The sequence below is a fragment of the Triticum aestivum genome, chromosome 3A (genome assembly GCF_018294505.1).
Source record: "Triticum aestivum cultivar Chinese Spring chromosome 3A, IWGSC CS RefSeq v2.1, whole genome shotgun sequence".
NCBI lineage: Eukaryota > Viridiplantae > Streptophyta > Magnoliopsida > Poales > Poaceae > Triticum > Triticum aestivum.
Genome location: NC_057800.1, coordinates 15,352,480 through 15,372,667, shown reverse-complemented (window position 1 = coordinate 15,372,667; position 20,188 = coordinate 15,352,480). Strand labels below are relative to the sequence as shown.

The 20,188-nt window shown below is 45.6% G+C and overlaps 2 protein-coding genes across 2 annotated transcripts; one reads left to right on the top strand and one right to left on the bottom strand.

Annotated features, from left to right (window-relative positions):
* Window positions 1-3,202: 3,202 nt before the first annotated feature.
* Window positions 3,203-5,378, bottom strand: LOC123057574 (S-type anion channel SLAH2). The gene is made up of 2 exons (XM_044480517.1): window positions 4,424-5,378; window positions 3,203-4,332 (listed from the first exon to the last, which is right to left on the bottom strand). Exons 1-2 carry the CDS (start codon window positions 4,916-4,918, stop codon window positions 3,229-3,231), a joined length of 1,599 nt encoding a protein of 532 aa, XP_044336452.1. The 5' UTR covers window positions 4,919-5,378; the 3' UTR covers window positions 3,203-3,228.
* On the top strand, window positions 4,952-15,276 carry LOC123056618 (uncharacterized). Its single transcript, XM_044479958.1, has 6 exons — window positions 4,952-5,081; window positions 12,491-12,837; window positions 12,962-13,084; window positions 13,611-13,811; window positions 14,334-14,552; window positions 14,647-15,276. Exons 1-6 carry the CDS (start codon window positions 4,952-4,954, stop codon window positions 15,274-15,276), a joined length of 1,650 nt encoding a protein of 549 aa, XP_044335893.1.
* Window positions 15,277-20,188: the final 4,912 nt, after the last annotated feature.

Here is a 20,188-nt window from a genome sequence, read left to right as displayed (position 1 = left end):
GCACTTTAGTGCCGGTTCGTGCCGAACCGGTACTAAAGGGGGGGGGGCTTTAGTGCCCACCAATTAGTGCCGGTTATGAAACCGGCACTAAAGGCCCTTACGAACCGGTTTTAAAGCTCCGTTTTCTACTAGTGCACATCAATTTACCGAGGCTCTTGAATTTGAAGATGACGTGTCCGGACCCTTTCAAATGGTTTCAGCGATTTGGTCATGGGTGATTCTGGGCGAAACCTTAGTCTTCGACAAGGGTCGATGCCAGCGGCAACGGTGCCTGTGGGTGCAATGTTTCCTTTTTGAAGGCGTCTTCCAAGAAACCACTCAGTTCTCTTCAGTTGGTGGATATGCTGGTGGTGCTGTTCTTGTTCGTCTGGTGACCGCTTAGTCGTTTTTACTTGTTTCTCATTGTTTGTTCTCTTTCGGTCTTTGGCCTTGTTTCCCTCTTAAAAAACCAGGCCACTTTGTATTTTCTTTCTTTTTCCTATCTATATGAAATTGTAGGAACACCCTGTCGTGCCATTTTCAGTTTGTTAGTTATGTATGGAATTAGGGTTTAGCTAGGACTTAGTCGACTGAGACTTCCGATTGAGACTTCGTGAAGTCTCAGTCGACTGACGTCAGGATCGTATGTATAGGCTTGACCCAGACGATTGATTTTCCTCTTCGTTCATGTGGGCTGTGTGTACGACTCTTTTCTTAAGTGGGCTGCTTTTCCTTTATTTTGTCCTCCCAAAAGCTTGTCTCGTGCTGGGCTGTCTTCTTTTCCGGTGCCTACTTTTCTGAAGTGTACTGGGCTGTCTAGTCTCCTACTTGGTTGGTTATTTTTTTGTATTTGGCCTGACAAATATATCAGTGTCTGTGTCAACGCTGCCAGGTGTGGAGTGTGTCTCCATGAAACATAACATAATGCATAAAAAATGTGTGTTTGTATTACTTGAGCACATACTTTTGACACAAGAAATAGAAAAATAAATTAGAGAACATATTTTTTTAAGATCATTAGAGAACATCTTTGGTGGAACTAAAAATGAGCTTCCTGGTGCCTGTCGTAAAAACTGCTAAAAAGGGGAAGCAGATAGCAGAAAACTAAAGGTCACTCTCTGATCAACAAAAATGTAATTTGAAACAAGACTAATGTTGCATATGCCTAGTCTGGGACCATCTACTTCTCTCTTAGTGTATATCACTAGTTTTAGGTGATCCGTGGGAAAATAAAATATATTTAAAATAAAATAATAAGTTACACGCAGATGACGGACATGCAATTGCGTGTGATCAACGTGTGAGCGATCAGATGACAATATTTTGAGAAAAAAGGTTGCATAGAAATAACGAGCATGCAATTGCGCGTGGACGATTGACATGTGGGTGGCACGTGCATAACTAGTGGCACTATCTTATAAAAATAAAAATATATTAAGTTGTACATGGATGGGCAAGGCCAGAGTACAGGTGACTGTTCGGCCCATGGGTATGCAAGTCGAGTGGCGTTATTTAAAATAAAAATCCTAGACATCGCTAATAAGAAAAGGAAAAACACAAAATCCAAAACACAAAAACACAAAAAAAGTAGAAAACGAAAAAGCTAAAAATAAACATGTCATATCGGTCTGCCCAAGCAACCAACCCCCTCCCCCCCCCCAACACACACACCCTAGTTTTGCTCAGGTGGTGTCACTTGCAATTGCATGCAGACTACAACATATGTGGTTGCGCATGGGAGGACGTGCAACTAGTGTCGGACATGCAACTGGCCCGTCCCCGCTCCCGCCTCCCCCTTCGGCAAACAAAAGGTCCAGTTGCAACTATGTTGGGGGACATGTAGTTCGGGTCAGGTGCGGCCCTTGCAGTTGCATGCCTAGTGTCGGACATACAACTGGCCCGCTCCCTCTCCCATCGCCCCCTCCGACAAAACAAAGGTCCAGTTGCAACCATGTTGGGAGACATGCAGTTGCGGTCAGGTGCGGCGCTTGCAGTTGTCGTGCTTGCAACTGGCCCGCCCCCTCTAGCGGTGCCCCTTCGACAGAACAAAAAAGTCTAGTTGCGGTCGGGTTACAAGACATGCAGTTGCGGTCGGGTGCGACACTTGCAGTTGCATTCCTAGTGTCAGACATGCAACTGGCCCGCCCCCTCTCCCGCCTCCCCCACCGACAAAACAAAGGTCTAGTTGCAACCACGTTGGGGGACATGCAAATTTGGTTGGGTGCGGCGCTTGCAGTTGCGGGGATGCTGTCGGGCTTGCAACTGGTCCGCCCCCTCTACCGGCACCCCCTCCAACAGAATAAAAAAGTCCAGTTGCCGTCGAGCTAGAAGACATGCAGTTGTGGTCGAGTGCGACACTTGCAGTTGCATGCCTAGTGTCAGACATGCAACTGGCCCGCCCCCTCCGTCAAAACAAAGGTCCAGTTGCAACTATGTTGGAGGACATGCAGTTGCGGTCGGGTGCGGTGCTTGCAGTTGCGGGGCTGTTGTCGGGCTTGCAACTGGCCCGCCCCCTCCGACAGAACAAAAAATTCCACTTGCGTTCAGGTTACAAGACATGCAGTTGCAGATGGGGCACGACAATCAGAGTTGCGTGCCTGGTTGCATACATGCAACTCCACACCCCCCACACACAAAACAACACATAGTTGCATTACGAGGCAATACTTACAATTGCATGGTTAGTATTAGACATGCAATTGTCCCTCCCCGACAAAACAATATAGAGTTGCAATTGCGTTGAAGAATTGCAGTTGCAATTGCGTTAGAAAGGCGACCAATACTTGAAAATTCGATATTGTACTAATTTAAACTTCTCAAGAACCCACTCAATTTGCAAACACAAATGTTAATTCTAGAAATTATATATCGTACCATGGTCCATGGCAATGCAAATTACTCAAGGATATCACTGCCACCTGCCACTACGTGTAGTCAGTTGGCAAATGATGGAAAAAGAACAAAAGAAAACAAAGAGAAGGAACTTTGTACAAATAAGTTGGCACTCCCTCCGTAAACTAATACAAGAGCGTTTAGATAGTGATCTAAACGCTCTTATATTAGTTTACAGTGGGAGTACTAATCAATATCAACTCTTGTGTGCATTCACAACATGCATCCTTCTGTTCACCGACCATATAACACTCTGCTCTTCCATGCCCATGCACCACCGGAGTCTCACCGGCGCTGCACGTTGTCCTAGAGTTGGAGATAGACTCATCAAAGTAGGTGTCATGCTTGGAAATGAAATTAGGATGAAGAGGATGAGCTACTTGACGCCGGAGTGGGCGAGCGGAGGTGTGCAAGTATGTTGCTAAATTTGGGCCTCTTTTGCGTGATGGCGATGGAAACGTCGTTGGGGAACAGGTCCCCACGCACAAAGGCGTGGTACACGGTGGTGGCCAACACGCCGATGACGGTGACAACGGCAATTCCTGATAGCCCGACCGTAAGCATTTGTGTTACCATGTTGTTCACCTCTGACGCATACAACACCGTCGCTAGGGCAACACTCGTCATCGGGAACGTGTAGGCCCACCAAGCCAACGAGAACCTTAACCCCCGGAACAGGTTGACACGCACCACCAACGATACATAGAGGAAGAGCGAGATGAAGTATAGGAGCTTGGCGCTGTTGTTGAACTCGCCGGAGATCCTCGCCCATGCCATGGACGCGACACTAGGTGTGGCAACCAAGAGAAAGAAGACCGGGTGGAGCTCCTTGGGGAGCTGCATGTTAGTGGGGAGCCGTTGGTAGAGGGTGACGAAGAGCACCGCATAGTGGGCCAACCCAACAGCAAAGAAGAAGATGGGCAGCTCCCGGAGGCCCATCCTGGCACCGAGTAGCGCACCAACAAAGTTGCCAACAACAGCGAGGTGGTTGGATGGGTTGGCCACCTTCGAGAGGCGCCGCTCGCCGCTGGACATCCACTGGCCGTGGATCTTGAGGTCGAGGCATAAGATGGGCGCCATGAGAAGGTACCAGAAGACATGGTGGATCTCCCACTCTGGGAGGGGCACTCCCTTGACGAGGAAGAGGCAGGCGACCCAGGGAGCGAAGAAGAAGTTGACGCGGACCGGATGGTGGAACTCGCGGCGGACGGCCTCGAAGTAGAAGACGACCTTGAGAAGGTAGACGATGGAGACAACGGCGGTGAGGGCAACGGAGACCCACCAGAGGACATGGTTGGCGGCGGGGCGCACGCGGAGGAACGCCATGGAGGGCTCTGACTCGAGCGTCTTCCATAGCATCGCTTGGCTACTGACGCCGAGGCACATCCCGAAGGCGCTGATGGGGAACCGAAGCAAGAAAGGCCACAGGTCGTCCTTGGGCAGCACCGCCACCTCCGTCGACTGCAAACATTCAGCATGTTGTTAAAAAACAAAGCAACGCCCCCTGGTTTTGCTTGCGGGAAATGGTAAAATGTGATAATATACTACATACACGAAGGGTGTCGAGCTCGGCGCCTTCGAGTGCGGCGAAGTAGCGGCCGGCGGTGGGGACGTCGTGGTCCTCATCAGTGTCCTCCTCGGAGATATTGGCGCTGCCACGCTCGGGGTCAGCAGCCGGCAGTTCCTGTGACAAGCCGCGGAGGGTGGAGAGCTGGCGGTCGAGGCGGCCGGAGAAGGTCCTTAAGCGGTCGAATCGCCGGTCCCGCTTCCGCATGGTGTCGCTCCGCGGCACGGCCGGCGCGTCGGCATTACCTCTGACTACCGGGGACGGCAGCGAGTGTTGACGGGCTTGCCTCAGGGGCATGGCGGGGTGGTGGACACCGATCTTCGTCTCCATCGGTGAGGCCGGAACGCTCAACGACACAGAGAAAGGCGTCTCGATCGTCGTACCGCCGCCGATATCCCCCGAGAAAGAGTGTGCTTCCGGCGGCAGAGCGCACCCCGGCTCGCCGTCCGTCCGGACATGGATGTTCTCCATGGACGCCATGAACCTCGACAGAGTACTCTCCTGGAAGTGGCAATGATATCAGCTTTGAATATGATGCTCATCGCAGCGAGCTCATGTACTATATATACGCGCGCGCGGCTGATCGATCTTCCTGGCAAGTGGCGGGCCAGCGGGATGATGCACGTGGACGGGGAACACGAAGGTGCGTTCCACCGGCCGCACCAGCTGCACGCACGTACCCCCAGAAGGCCAGCTAGCTCCAGCAGCAGCGGTCGCCCCGAATTCTTCCAAGCCTCGTAGGTGGTCGTCGAATGGCCACGTTGCCGCGCGCCGACTACCCCCGTCTTCGTCTTCACCCGGAAGGAACACGGGATCTCATCTCCTGCATGTATGCACCTCACGACGTAAGGAGCACGAGCCTACTGTACGTGCGGAATAAGACGATCCATGAGGAGCTCAACCATGTTTTGTTAGAACAAATTCGAGGCACTCCGTCAATTATTCGAGGATCAAGCAATCACATGAGCACGACACCGAGATTTGCTAACAAGGTTCACCGATATGGCTACATCCCGGGGCTTGACTACGGGCGCTCCTTTCCGTGATACCGTCACAATACCGCATCCGGCCACCCGGGCACCGGCACACGCCGCCGGCTCCCCCTTGCGCGCCTGTGCTATTATGTTGGCATAGCTTACATCGTATGTCTACCCCCGATATATATGAGAGGCCTAGAATACAAGTGTCCTATTAGGACACAACTCCTACCCTGTCTACACACAGTCCAAAACCAAGTCCAACTGTAACCTACCTTGTACAATAATATTCGACACAACTCTAACATGATTGTCTGCGCGGTGGCGTGCATGATTCAAGCTTTTTTTTTTTTGCGGATGGTGCATGATTCAAGTTGGCGACGGCGCATCGTGCATGCTGGTTTTGGTTTTTGCTAACACGTGTCAAAAAGTACAGCTGCGCAAAGTATATCACACACCCACGGTCACACTTGGTCCTCAACTTGCTAGTCCTTCCTTCGTTTTTATTTGATCCGCGTATTAGCTTTAGTTAGTCAAGCTTTATAAACTTTGACAACAAACAAAAATATTTGAATTTTTATAACTACCAACGTTCGGATTTTAGTAATAAGCAAGAACGATTCTTACTTCACTATAATTACATACATGCATGTATTAGAATGATTAATTTTTTTTCACGTGCATTACTCACTCTAATTATATGCATATATACACACTAAAGGACGAAAAGCTGATGTCATTCTAGATTTTTTCTTTTTTCAAACTTCAAAATGTTTTGTAGCTCAAACCGTTGCTCCGACTGAAAAAACGTCTTCATAAAAAATTCGTCTCGACGAGACCTTCAAAACTAGATCTCATATTTATATGTTCTGATGACTTTTTTCGGACCAAAAGTTATCACATCTGGACTAGTTATCACGTCTGTCATACATAAGTTACCGTGTCATTTACACAATAGTTTTTGGGGTATGTTTTCAACAAACTTTTATCCCAGGGTCAAAAAGTGAATATGATGTTTGCAGTGAGTTATCAACTTTATTGTGTATATTACTATGTTGCATAAAAGTTATTCGGGGTACAATTTTCATTCCCTCGGTTAAAATTCCCGTGACATTTGTGTGTGAGTTATCAGCTCTCTTGTGCGTGTATTAACATGTTGCTTACACATGAGTTATTGGGAGGTATTTTTTAACAACATTTTCCCTGGTATATTCCGACGACTTTTTTTCGGACAAAAAGTTACCATGCATATACTACGCAAATTATCACATATGTGGTACATAAGTTATCAGTTTGTTTCCACAAAAACTACCGGGGCATAAAAATGATTTCTCTTACCTTCTCCCCACATGCATGCATATACTAGAGGACATAAAAAGCTAATGTCGTCCTACATTCTGCTATTTCGAAACTCAATTTTTTTTACCTCAAAACCGTTGGTCAGATCAAAAAATTGTTCAACATAAAAAATCTGACGCGACGAAAAATTCAAAGGTAGGTCCCATGGTGGTATATCCCCGATGAGTTTTTATGGTCAAAAATTTACCAGGCTTGGGTTTAAGTAGTTTATCAGCTTTGTTATGCGTATATTACCATGTTATTTACACATAAGCTATCATGGTGTTTTTAACAACTTTTTATCAGATCAAAAGTTACCACACCTTGGCTAAGTAAGTTATCAACTCTTCTATGCTTATATTATCATGCTAGTACACATGAGTTATCGAGGATGTTTTTCAATAAATTTTTCGAATGAAATAGTTACCACATCCGGGCTAAATAAATTATCAGCTCTGTTGTGCATATATTACCGTGCTAGTACACATGAGTCATGGGGTTTTTTTCAATAATTTTTTCCATGAGTCAAAAATAGTTACCACGCTTGGGCTACTCCCAAAAGGAAAGGGGGAACAGTTCTCTCCTCGGGCTCCTCCACGGAATGTCTGACTTATGGTAGGAAGCTTTAGTTAGGAACACCCCTACTAAGTAAGTTATCAGCTCTGATGTGCGTATATTACCATGCTAGCACATATGAGTTATCAACTCTATTTCAACAACATCCCCTCCCTCGCTCAAAGTTATCACAATATTTGTACCTAAGTTATCAGTCTTGCTGTGCGTAAACTATCATCATATTTACAAAAAGAAGTTATGTAAGTCTAGGAGGCGAAATATTTATTTCTCTAAAAATTGATCATCTGTACAAAAAGGAGATGAGTACAAACACAGCACATCGTTCCTTAAAAAACTTGATCCAGATGGTTCTTCTCATTGTGGAAAGCATTGTTATTTTCCCGTTTTCAAATAAAGTATAAATATCGGCTAACCTGAATCTGGAACACAAGAGGCAGGCTTAGCCCGGGTGGTGGTGCACTGGTATCCCATGGAGCAGCTCGTGTGTTTAAATCCCTACAGGCGCAGTTTTTTCTCTTCGATATCTTTTCACGCTCGAGAAGTAGAACGGGCGGTTGGGCCCACGCGAGAATCGGATCTGGCTGCGAGCGAGCGAGAAATTATCGCGCGGGGAATCAGGATCGAACGCCAATTAGATCGTTCGGATCTATTGCCTAATTCCAAACGTTTGGAATTTACAAATTCCCAAAATATAAACATATACAATAGTAAATCAATACCATTAGATTTTATTATTAAATATACTTTCACATCATATAGATTTGCTATGGTAAATGGTTATATTTTTTTATAAACTTGGTCAAACTTCATAAAATTTGACTTCAGTCAACTCTAATATGCAGAGTAAATAAAAGCGAAGGGAGCAATAAAATGTAAATTGCAGGTCACAAAATATATCATTGAAGTTTTATTCGAAATAAATTTTTAGTGGTGTATTATTGTTGCATATATGCTTTGTTGGTCAATGCATGGTCGATCGCTGCCGAGCCGAAACTAGGACTTCCACCGGCGGGCCCAAAAGTGACCGATCATTGGAGAAACGTCTGAGATGTGTTTGCTCTCTTAAATCGATATCGAAGTCTTGCTCGACAGTGTGAGCAACTTTGAGTGCTCCGTACTAAGGGTCATAGAAAGCTTTTGAAGGTCAACGAAAAATGTGTTGACGAGGTGTCTGGTCCCACCTCAAGGAACTTTTTTTTGACGTCCACCTCGAGAAACTTTGAATGGTTATCGCTAGCCATCCAACAAAGGTCGGCTTTCCTATTTGCCACTTAGACTAGCCACAGTGGGAGTAATTTCAGCAGTAACTTCAAGTCCAACTCAGTAAATTTGTTTATGTGGCAATGAGTTAATGAAGAGAAAGATAATTATAAAGGGTTGTAACATCCCAAAATTCTAAATTTTGGAATGTTATAATAAATTTTGGAATGTTATAATAAATAGATAGATTTGATTGATTGTGTGAAATTGAGTGAAATTCGAAACCTTTTTGAAAGTTAAATGAGAGGGAATAAAAGGACTTTTCCAAACTTTCATTTTTCATTCGTGCTCTCCGTGAATTCAAATACAAAACCCCGAGAGAAGATGACATGACTTCTTCCATTTATTTAAATGACAAGGGGTGTTGAAAATATTTGAATTTCATTTGAGAACATTTCCAATTCTGAAACTTTATGCAACTCAATGATTTTCACGAGAGAAGATAAAATGACTTCTTCAAATTATATGAAATATGAGTTGGGAGTTTCAAAGAAACTCAAATTCAAAATCCATTTGAAATTATTTTTCAATTTGGATTATTTGAGTTTTATTCAAATTACTTTTCTCCAGAAACAAAATACATGGAAAATAGGGTAACATGATTCCCTACAATAGAAAATTGGAGAAAAATTAATTTGAAATCATTTCGGTATTTTTAAAATGATTTTCATTGGATTTTATTAGACCAGTAGCACTCTTTCAATTATCTAAATTTGCGTGGATTTTATTTGGCATTATAAAAATGCCCATGTCGTAGAAAATCTTTTTCTGAAAATTCTGATATATTATATGCCTATATAATATTTTTATTTATTTTGCTTTTATTATTTTTTATTTGTCTGGAAATGTTTAAAAAAAACCCTCCGTCGCCGAACTGGGCCGGCCCAGCTCAGCCAGGCCGCGGCCCAGTGCCCCGTCGCCCCAACCGCCCGAGCAAGAGACCGCCGCCACCACGACAGCGCCGCCGCCGCCGTGTCCATCGCGGACACCGCGCCCCGCCGCCTCTGCCCTCGCCCCTCCTCCACGCCTCCCGAGGCCTCCTCCCCCCTTAAATAGCGCGGCCCCAGGCCCCTTCTCTCTGCCCGCCGCTGCTGCCTGCCCCTGCATCTCGCCGGAGCCGCCGCGCGCCGCGCCGCTCGCCGCCACCCGCGCCGCTCGCTGCCGTCGCCTGCTCCGCTCCCCGCCGCCCGCTCGACCGCCGTCGCCACCACCCCGCCTCGCCGGAGTTGGCTGCCGACGCCGAAGCCGCCGCTGTCCGCCTCGCCGCGGCAAACATCGCCGCCGCCGGACTCGCTAACTATTGCCGGCGGTTTTCGATGGAAAACCGCCCTGAACCGGTACAAACCGACCCGGTTTTTTTTTAGGTTTTTCTTTAGTTCGGTTTTATTTTATTAGATCGGTTTTTCTTTTGCCTAGTTATTTCGAGAACGTTCGCTGGTTAGGTTTTCACAGCGAACGTATTCGTTAGTTAGCGTTCGACAGCGAATGTTCGTTATTTAGTTTTTTTTTTCTTTTTCTTTTTAATTTCGGCCAGGGATCTATTTGTGATGATTTTATTTATAGTTTAGTCCCTGAACTTCAAACGATCATTACTTTTTACTCGTTAGTCTAAATCCAATGAAACCAACGCCCACGTCTTCGCTATGATCTCCTCTATCCAGTAATCCAACTCAAACATGTTTTTGAAAAGTTTAAAATTTGAATTATATCAGATTTGAATTCAAACTTCGTTTGATCATAACTTGAGTTTCGTAGCTCCGTTTGAGTTGATTCTTTTTGCAAATCGAAGCTCTTGACCTAAACTTTCTGATAAGGCCAAATTCACATAATTTTGGTACTGTTAGAAATTGTTTTATGTTGCAAGAGCTATTTGCTTGGTTTTGATGTTTTCCGAATCGACTTCTTCGATCTTTCTGATCTTTTGAGTGATTGCTTATGTGTGGTTACTATTGCTTGCTTACGATAGATTGATCGGAGTGTGACGAGTAGAATTATCAAGAGTTATGAGTGCGAATCATCTTCATCAACATTGCAGGCAAGTTCACACTTTGATCATATTCCTTTCATACCCAGTTTTTATTGCATTAGATCAAACCTCAAACATTGCATGATTAGGATCTAACTAAATTATGGCATGGGAAGTAGTTGAGGTAGTACCTATTACCTGTTTATTATCAAACCCTTGGGAGTTACTATTACGTTATGCTTACATTGCCATGCTATGCTCGTAGACGTGGATTGGGTTTTGAGAGTATTCATGACAGATGTGAGATTGTTAATTAATGGTTTACTTAAGGTGGCAACTTAAACACACATCTGGGTGGATTGAGGCACCTGGGTATTCCAGGATTGCCTATCTAGGCACCTGGATAGACCAGGATTGCCTGTTTTTTTATGGACCGCCACCCAGACTCAAAGGAATCATGAGATTATTCATACTAGAAACTTCCGTGTGCAGCCACAAGCTACTATGGGCTCTAGCATAGTTGACTAAGTCGTGCGAACTCTTACAGGGTAGACTAGCAGATGTAGGGGAAAGTAGCTGTAACGGTCTATCCATCGTAAGGTGCTAGCGCTTCTGAAAGACTATGTCTCAGTCATCCATTTCTCAAACACCATGTAGTGCGAGAAATCCAACGGAGGCGATCGAGCCTTGTGGGGAAAAGTGCGCAAACCTCTGCAGAGTGTATAAACTAATCATGGTTAGCCGTGTCCCCTATTATGGACGTCTTGAGTATCTAATACTTGGATTATCATGTGAATCTCATCATGTTACTTTAATTAATTTTGTTGGATTGTTAATGATTATTTTTAATTGGGATTGAGAATGCTGTCAACCATTCTCAATGTTTAACAACCACCATGATAGTTAAATAAAATTTATTCCTTTGCAGTAAGGAAAAATTGGCTTTTCGCAAAACTAAACTATATAGCCTTTCCACCAGCCAAATATGCATGTAGTGATAGCCTTTATTCATCATTCTCTATGGTGTGAATTTGCCAGTACATTCAATGTACTGACCCTTTGTGGCTGCAACATTTCATGTTGCAGGATTATCTTACGACGAGTAAGTGATACGTTAGGGTTACGATTTCTACACTCAACTTTGCCGTTGGTGTTGGGAATCCACAACCTTGTTACTTCTGCTATTTGGATTGAGGTAATAGTATTTACGTTACTTTTATATGTGATTTACCTCTGTTATAAATCCTCGAGTACTGAGTGTGTCAGCATACCGATACAGGGATGACACTTAAGCACAGAGACTTGACCCATTCGGGTCAGGTCGCTACAAGGGTGCTTGGATCCAAGGGTTAGTCTGACTAAAAATAGTCTCTTTTAGAGGCTAAAGTTCCAAGCACCCCTGACTAAAGAGAGGCTAGGACTAGTCTTGAGGCTAAAATTTTTTAGTCATAGGAAATCTACTAAAATATGTATTAGCCCTCTCTCTCATTATTTAATCCCTCTCCTTTAATACATGCGAGTTTTGGATTGGAGGGTTTGGAGGATAATAAATGCTCAATAACTTGATTTTAGTCTCTTTAGTATTTGGATCCAAGCATGGGTGAGGCTAGCAAGTTTTAGTCCCACTACTTTTAGTCATGAGACTAAAAACGTATCCAAGCATCCTCATAGTAACTTAGCTAGTTACTGTAACATCACATGTCCCAATGTAATATGAGTCTATAACCTAATAAATGGAGCTTTGCATGACACCACACCTATGTTACTACCCACTATAAAGGTAGTAATATAGTCTAGGGATATGTGTATATTACTAATGTATGTTACTCTTCATTGTGGTAGTCTTAGTACTTCTGTTGGTGGCACGTATAGTAGTCTCCACTAGCGATGGTCCTAAGTGGGCCATCCCATGTAATTAACGGTGGTACGGTTGAGCTCCCAACTGGTCTTTACATGTGTATGTTGATGACGCTCTTTACAATCAGTATTCTCACAATAATAGAGCAAAGAATGCGAAGATGGTGGCAACAGAAATGTGTGCCATGACTGAGGAGGAACCATTCTGTATAGCCTTCATGATGGCGATACTTGCGATTTATCTAGCACCAAATACATCCGTGGCTGTCAACAGGTCCTTTCTGGGAGCTGCTCAACAGCTTGATAAGCTCAAACAGATGGATTGGTGCAATTTGGTTGCTGACTGCCTAATCAAAGGAATCAGGGAATATAAAGAGTCTGATGCATTGTTTGTCCATGTAAAGGGTTGCGTGCACATACTGAGTGTAAGAAACATTTTCACCACACTAACAGACTTATTCATTATTACGGGATAACAAATTGCTTGAATGTGCTAATGTCACTTCTTTATTTACAAAATTTATTTCCATAATTTTCTTTGAAATGCAGGTCATTTTTATCGATCTTGTGAAACATGCTGCGTTCGAAGTACCAAATGGCTTTCCACGCTTGAGTGTTGTCACTACGGAACATAACAAATGGGTAGCTTCACATCCCTTTGGTAGCTTGCAGGTAATTGCGACTTATGCTCTGAACTTTGAAAGCAAATTGTGATACTCTATTTATTTGAAATACACTATTTCCAGTCTCGTGTCTTGTTTCAAAATAATGCCGTGCTCTATAAACGTATTTTTAGTCCTGTAACATTTATCCCATGCGTAGGCTTATTTTTTTTACCAAATGTTAATGACTGGCCAGGTTTATTACTCTCCCTCTGTCCCTAAATTTCAACCTCAGTTTCCACGATTAAACTTAGACCATAACCTTCACCAGAAATATATAATATTTACATAAAAAGTATACCAATGGAATCTACATTTCAATATGAATTGATGTTATAATTTTTATGACACGTGACCAACATTTCGTTTGTCAAAGTTGGCCGTTGAAATACGTTTGTACCATGTAAATGGGGACCGAAAGAGTAGATGAAATCATATCTGGCCGACCTCTTTCAAAGTACTTACTTTTCTTTTTCTGAAGTTGCATATTACTTTTGCAACAGATGATAACTTTAAGCGCGCTCTGATTCAACTAGGTACATCGTCTAGAAGACTCTGTTTATGCTCCTGTGCTTAACAACATGGGACATGGTAACATTGTTGAAGGGGGAAAATGTGCTGATTCTGAGACAAATACTGATGCTCAGGCCGATCAGTTTGCTATCACCGACACTGATGAGAATAACAAGCATCCTGTATCAGCAGAGCTTGGCAATGCTAGAACAACCCATAACATGGCAAGCTCGATCATTGTTGAACCTGTAGTATTACATAGTACATCAGCTCGATCATCAGGTACATAAGCATTTTCCATAGCCAGGTTATATCTTATAACAGATTTTTCATAAACATTTGCACTCTTTAATAAACTTATTAACATGACTTGTCCCTGTTGAGATGCATGTAGCCAGCGTGGACCTTGTGCACTGGCATTTCCACTCTCATGATGAATTTGAAACAAATCTTTTATTTTAAGATTGGTTTTATATATCTCAGGCAAAATTCTAGCGTGTATTAATGTTACATTTACAGTTGCAGCACCAGACTCCTTGACAGAAGAAAGCATAATTTTTCCAACAAGCGGTGAGCAATTGCAGTCTGCTGGTCCTTCTTCTGAACCGTATTCTGTACAAGTTTGTCAACGCTCTTCACTTCACTACCCTGACTGTATTATTGACTTACACAGAAAAAATATCTCTACGTCGTTGTGGGTTCCAGTTCATGATGTAATTGTGTTCCCCTCCATGATTTCTTGCCAGATTACAGACGGGGTGCAGGCTCCTCCAGAAGTGGATGTGGGAAGGAACAGGGGTTCGCCGTCAACGATGGAGAAGGACAATCGGAGCGCCAAGAAAGCGAGGGCGGAGCTGCCCAGCAGTGGCCAAGTGAAGCCAGCCGGAGAAGTTACCATAAAGATGGACATGAGTTTGCTTAATTGCCGCGTCTGCTCCCGCCCCATCAAGCCCCCTGTCTTCCAGGTTATTTTTCATTCTATACAATGCTTGATCAATCTCTTGTTCCATTCACCCTGAGGTATGTCACTGTCAGTAACCGATACAATTTTTTGTGCAGTGCAATGCCGGGCATTTGGCATGCGGCAGATGCCTCGCCGAGCTCCCTGGCGAACAGTGCCAGACGTGCGAGCACGGCGGTGGCTTTAGCCGCTGCCCTGCGATGGACGCCGTCGTCTCCTCGACGGTCAAGTGTCGCCACGACGGCTGCGGGAGCGACGTCCCCTACAACGAGCTCGAGGACCACCAGAGCACGTGCCTGCATGCGCCCTGCTTCTGCATGGAGCCTGGCTGCGGCTTCGTCGGTGCACCGCTGGCGCTCCTCAGCCACCTGGGTGCCCTGCATACAATGCCAGTGCACAAGGTCCACTATGGGAAGGTTCACCGGTTCCGGGTGTCGGAGCCGCAGTGCCTGCTCCACGGGCAAGGGGACGACAGCGTGTGCCTCCTGGCCGTTGGCGCCCTAGACATGGCCACCGTCGTGTCTGCAGTGTGCATCAGAGCAGGAGCGTCCCCATGCCCACGGTACGCTGTCAAGGTTTGGGCAAATGGTCCACCACTACCGAGCAGCGCGGCGGGCAGCATTCTACTGGACATGAAGGCGGTGACGAGCAGCACTAGGCCCGGCGAGGTCGCTGTGCAGGAGCGTCCCCATGCCCACGGTACGCTGCCCGCCGGGCCTTCGCATTGACAGGATGTGATCGAAGATGGTGCTCTTAAGTTCAGATGGGAATTAGTTGGTACTGTTCCAGTACGTGGTTGCTACGGAATGCTGCCAATCTATGGCCATACGCAGCAATACTATTATAGTATTTTGTTGCAGCTAGCACTCCAAATATGTTGCTTGATTGATCCCGAATTTGGGAACCTTGTGCTCATCCTAAATGTGATGTCTAGCTGCATAAAAAACCCTTCATGCAAGGTAGTGCTATTAAGAGGCATGTATCCTATGATATTCATGCCATTATTATTACCAACATTTCATTATACTCCCACTATCGTAGTTGGTAGGCGTGCATGTTTTCTGGGATTTCAATTTGACCAATATTTTCTCCAATGGTGTGGTTTATGCTATACAAACAGTAATTATATCTTCTCAATCCCATGGCACAACATATATATCACGGGTTCTGTTCACCGATAGAATAAAAACACAAAGTACTCCAAAACATTTTTTAGGGGGTGATTGCGGCTTGTAAACAAATTTGATAGTTCCAACGAAAGAAAATTCAACTTCGCATCATCATCTGTGAACTAGAGGTGTGTGTGATCATCGTGTTGCCAACCCCTCCGATGCCCGGCCACCACCCCTCCTCTCTCTCCTCTCGGGCGCCACTTCGGCAAGCCCAATTGCCACTTCGCCGCCTTCATCTCCCCTTAAGCAAGAAAGTCCGATGTGTGTGCACCCGCAGCCACTGCCAATGGATCTGCCGAACCGAGTTGCCTCAGATCGAGCAGTCATGCCGCCAGGAGCATGAAGTATAGCTTAAACTGTGCAGCATGAAGAATGAATTTGTTTCTTTTTACCCGGGGGGGGGGGGGGGGATGGATGTAGACATGTAGTTGTTCAACCTACACCAACCATCATCTTCCTCTCATTGATTCCTCCTACTCACGGGTGCCTAACCGACCCTGTTGCATCCCTCTCCATCCGAAATGAGTCATATCTACCTTTTTTAAGGCTAAACACGCTCAGCTTTATTCATTGACCAAAATGTTCTTGTGAATAGAATGCAAATCTAGAGACAGTAGAAGCCATAAATGACGGCCTTGAGACAGACCCAAAGCGTGTCCAACGAGACTGTGTGCCTCAATGTTGGACTCCCTACTTTCAAAGATGAAAGAACAAGATCCAAAAAGAGCAGTCGTAGCTATAATATCCTTAATGATGTTTCCATGCAAGCTGCCAGTATCATTCCCGATGTCTTCAACAACCTCTTTGCAGACTGAAGCAATGACCATATGGGAGATATTTAGATCAGAAAATAGAGCCAGTGTCTCGCGACATGCGATTATTTCCAGACATGCAGGGTAAATGACACCCAAGAATTTTTAGAGCACATGACCCAACATAATTCCCCGACAAATCCCTACAAATGGTACAAGAAGATCCTTCATTGTTCCCCTCACAACAGCCCCATCGACCCATATTTTCTCAACACCAGGTGGAGGAGGTATCCAACATGTGCTAGGCGCAGATATCCCCCTAGCTGCTCGAGTTGGAGCTTTTGGGGTTTGCAACTATCAACTTCACTGATGTATTTCTTGATAAATTGGTGGGTCGCCCGCGGGCTTTGAAAGAACTGTTTCCGCAAAGCTTTCAATATCCATCATCTTGCATCAGGTTCCATATTTGCCATTAGAACATCAACCAAGTCCGTCTCCTCGAGTGCTCAAACACAACACAGAATGTTCTATTCCAAAAGCGAGTGTCTCTATGAATCGTTGCTCACACAAATACCGCAGTTGCGAAGGTATGACATATGACGGTGCTGAAGCACGTCGACCGTTGGTAAAGATTGTTGGCAAGGACGGTGATGGCAATAAGGAGGAGGAAGAGGATGGCTCCTTCGGCATCATAGCGGCTCCGACATGGACGATGTCGATCAATAGATTAGGTTTATGCACCGGTATTATTTTGTCACTAGCTATGTTTAGGGGTTATGCCTGTAAAATTTATAAACTTTAAATAAAATTTGTGCTGTTCACATGTTTGAATGTCCAATATTTGCCCTTTTAGTTACTTATTGCACAACGTGACAAGTGGTGACCCGCATTTCATTACTTTTGTTAAAATAATTGGGTGTTTTCATTTAAACAATGCCAAATTTTCACCCAAACAGTCCAGAAGCGGCTTTATATTTTTTCCCACAAACTAGTGCAATAAGATGGCTCAACACAAAGGCTTTTTTCATTTTCTTTGATTTTTTTTCAAAATAGGGTCAAACTTGCAATGTTGACCATTTGTTCGACGCGTTTTTGTACCAAAGAAGTTAAATATGTTTTGTAGTACTTGATATCTTTTTTTTCTGCTTCTACATAACTAACCCATTTGACTGATTTATTATTTGTACAAGGTTTTTATTATTAGTGCAGGATACCCACGAAAGAGTGAATATGCACACATGGACATGGACTAGAGCATGCATGCATGCATGCCTATCCTTGTACGTGATGCATGGCAAAAGTAAAAGGAGTGCCTACGTACTACAAGCATGCATTGGTGGCAAAAGTAAAAGGAGTGCCTACGTACTACAAGCATGCATTGAAGACCAGGTATATAGCAGCAACGTGCACCTCTTTGCCTGTATGCGGCGGCCGTCGCGACCGGCACGTACAGCTACGTACAAATGCCCGTACGCTGGCCGGCAAGTGCGCGTACATACCCGAATACCCGCACAACCACTTGAAAATAAAATAGAAATTGATGAACTTTGGAGATAGGGTTAGTCACGCGTTTGGCAGATGGATCGACCCACTTGCCGGCGACTTAAAACTAAGATATGGGTAAGCTATACTTTGTTTTGCAGGCGTGGGAGTCAAGAAGCCGAAGGAGAAGATAAGCGCAACCAGTACCAAGATCACGCGTAGCAAACCGGCCGGCTGGATAAGATCCGCCGTTGTAACTACTGCCGAAGATCACGAACGTCGTCGCCATCCATCTATCCTCCCGCTGCCTATATAAAGAGGCACAAAGCCATTTGCACGGGGCACGCACGCACGGAAAGAGAGACGCCGCAAGGCCGCCGCCATTCGCCAACGCACACATCCATCTATCAGGAGATCCATCCATTCACCAACGCACATATCCATTTATCAGGAGATCTATCCATTACGTAGCACACATCCATCCATCATCCATCTACGCACCCATAACTCACACCCGCACACCTCCAGCATCCAGCCATCGCATCTCATCCATCATCCATCTACGCACCCAAGATACAGGTACAGTGCAGGCAGCCACGCAGACAAGTCCAGATCGCATTGACGGGCGAACGCAGCCGGGCGAGAACACCGGCGCCAGCGACATGGACACCAAGCTCACATTCCCGAAAGGTGAAATTTTGATCTAATACATATATTTCCTTCTTTCTCCTTCACATCCAGCATGCATGCGCCACACGGAGAGTGTGGGAAACGTAGCAGAAATTCAAAATTTTCCTACGTATCACCAAGATTTATCTATGGAGAAACCAGCAACGAGGGGAAGGAGAGTGCATCTACATACCCTTGTAGATCGCTAAGCGAAAGCGTTCAAGTGAACGGGGTTGATGGAGTCGTACTCGTCGTGATTCAAATCATCATCCTAGTGCCGAACGGACGACACCTCCGCGTTCAACACACGTACAGCCCGATGACGTCTCCCATGCCTTGATCCAGCAAGGAGAGAGGGAGAGGTTGAGGAAGACTCCATCCAGCAGCAGCACAACGGTGTGGTGGTGGTGGAGGAGCGTGGCACTCCAGCAGGGCTTCGCCAAGCACCGCAAGAGACGAGGAGGGAGAGGGGTAGGGCTGCACCAACAGGGGAAGAATTCGTGTGTATGGGCAGCCCAAACCTCAAGTATATATAGGGGGAGGGGAGGGGCTGCGCCCCCACCTAGGGTTCCCTCCCTAGGGGTGGCGGCAGCCCCCCAGATCCCATCTGGGTGGCGGCCACAAGGGGGAGAGGGGGAGGCGCACCTGGGGTGGGCCTTAGGGCCCATCTGCCCTAGGGTTTGCCCCCCTTCCCTCTTGGAGGCGCCTTGGGCCTTGGTGGGGGGGGGGGGGCGCACCAGCCCACCTGGGGCTGGTCCCCTCCCACACTTGGCCCATGCAGCCCTCCGGGGTTGGTGGCCCCACTTGGTGGACCCCCGGACCCCTCCGGTGGTCCCGGTACACTACCGATAAAACCCGAAACTTTTCCGGTGACCAAAACAGGACTTCCCATATATAAATCTTTACCTCCGGACCATTCCGGAACTCCTCATGACGTCCGGGATCTCATTCAGGACTCCGAACAACATTCGGTAACCACATACAAACTTTATTTATAACCCTAGCGTCATCAAACCTTAAGTGTGTAGACCCTACGGGTTCGGCAAACCATGCAGACATGACCGAGACGTTCTCTGGTCAATAACCAACAACGGGATCTGTATACCCATGTTGGTTCCCACATGTACCACGATGATCTCATCGGATGAACCACGATGTCGAGGATTCGATCAATCTCGTATTCAATTCCCTTTGTCTAGCGGTATTGTACTTGCCCAAGATTCGATCGTCGGTATCCCGATACCTTGTTCAATCTCGTTACTGGCAAGTCTCTTTACTCGTTCCGTAACACATCATCCCATGATCAACTCCTTGGTCACTTTGTACACATTATGATGATGTCCTACCGAGTGGGCCCAGAGATACCTCTCCGTTTACACGGAGTGACAAATCCCAGTCTCGATTCGTGCCAACCCAACAGACACTTTCGGAAATACCTGTAGTGTACCTTTATAGCCACCCAATTACGTTGTGACGTTTGGCACACCCAAAGTATTCCTACGGTATCCGGGAGTTGCACAATCTCATGGTCTAAGGAAATGATACTTGACATTAGAAAAGCTTTA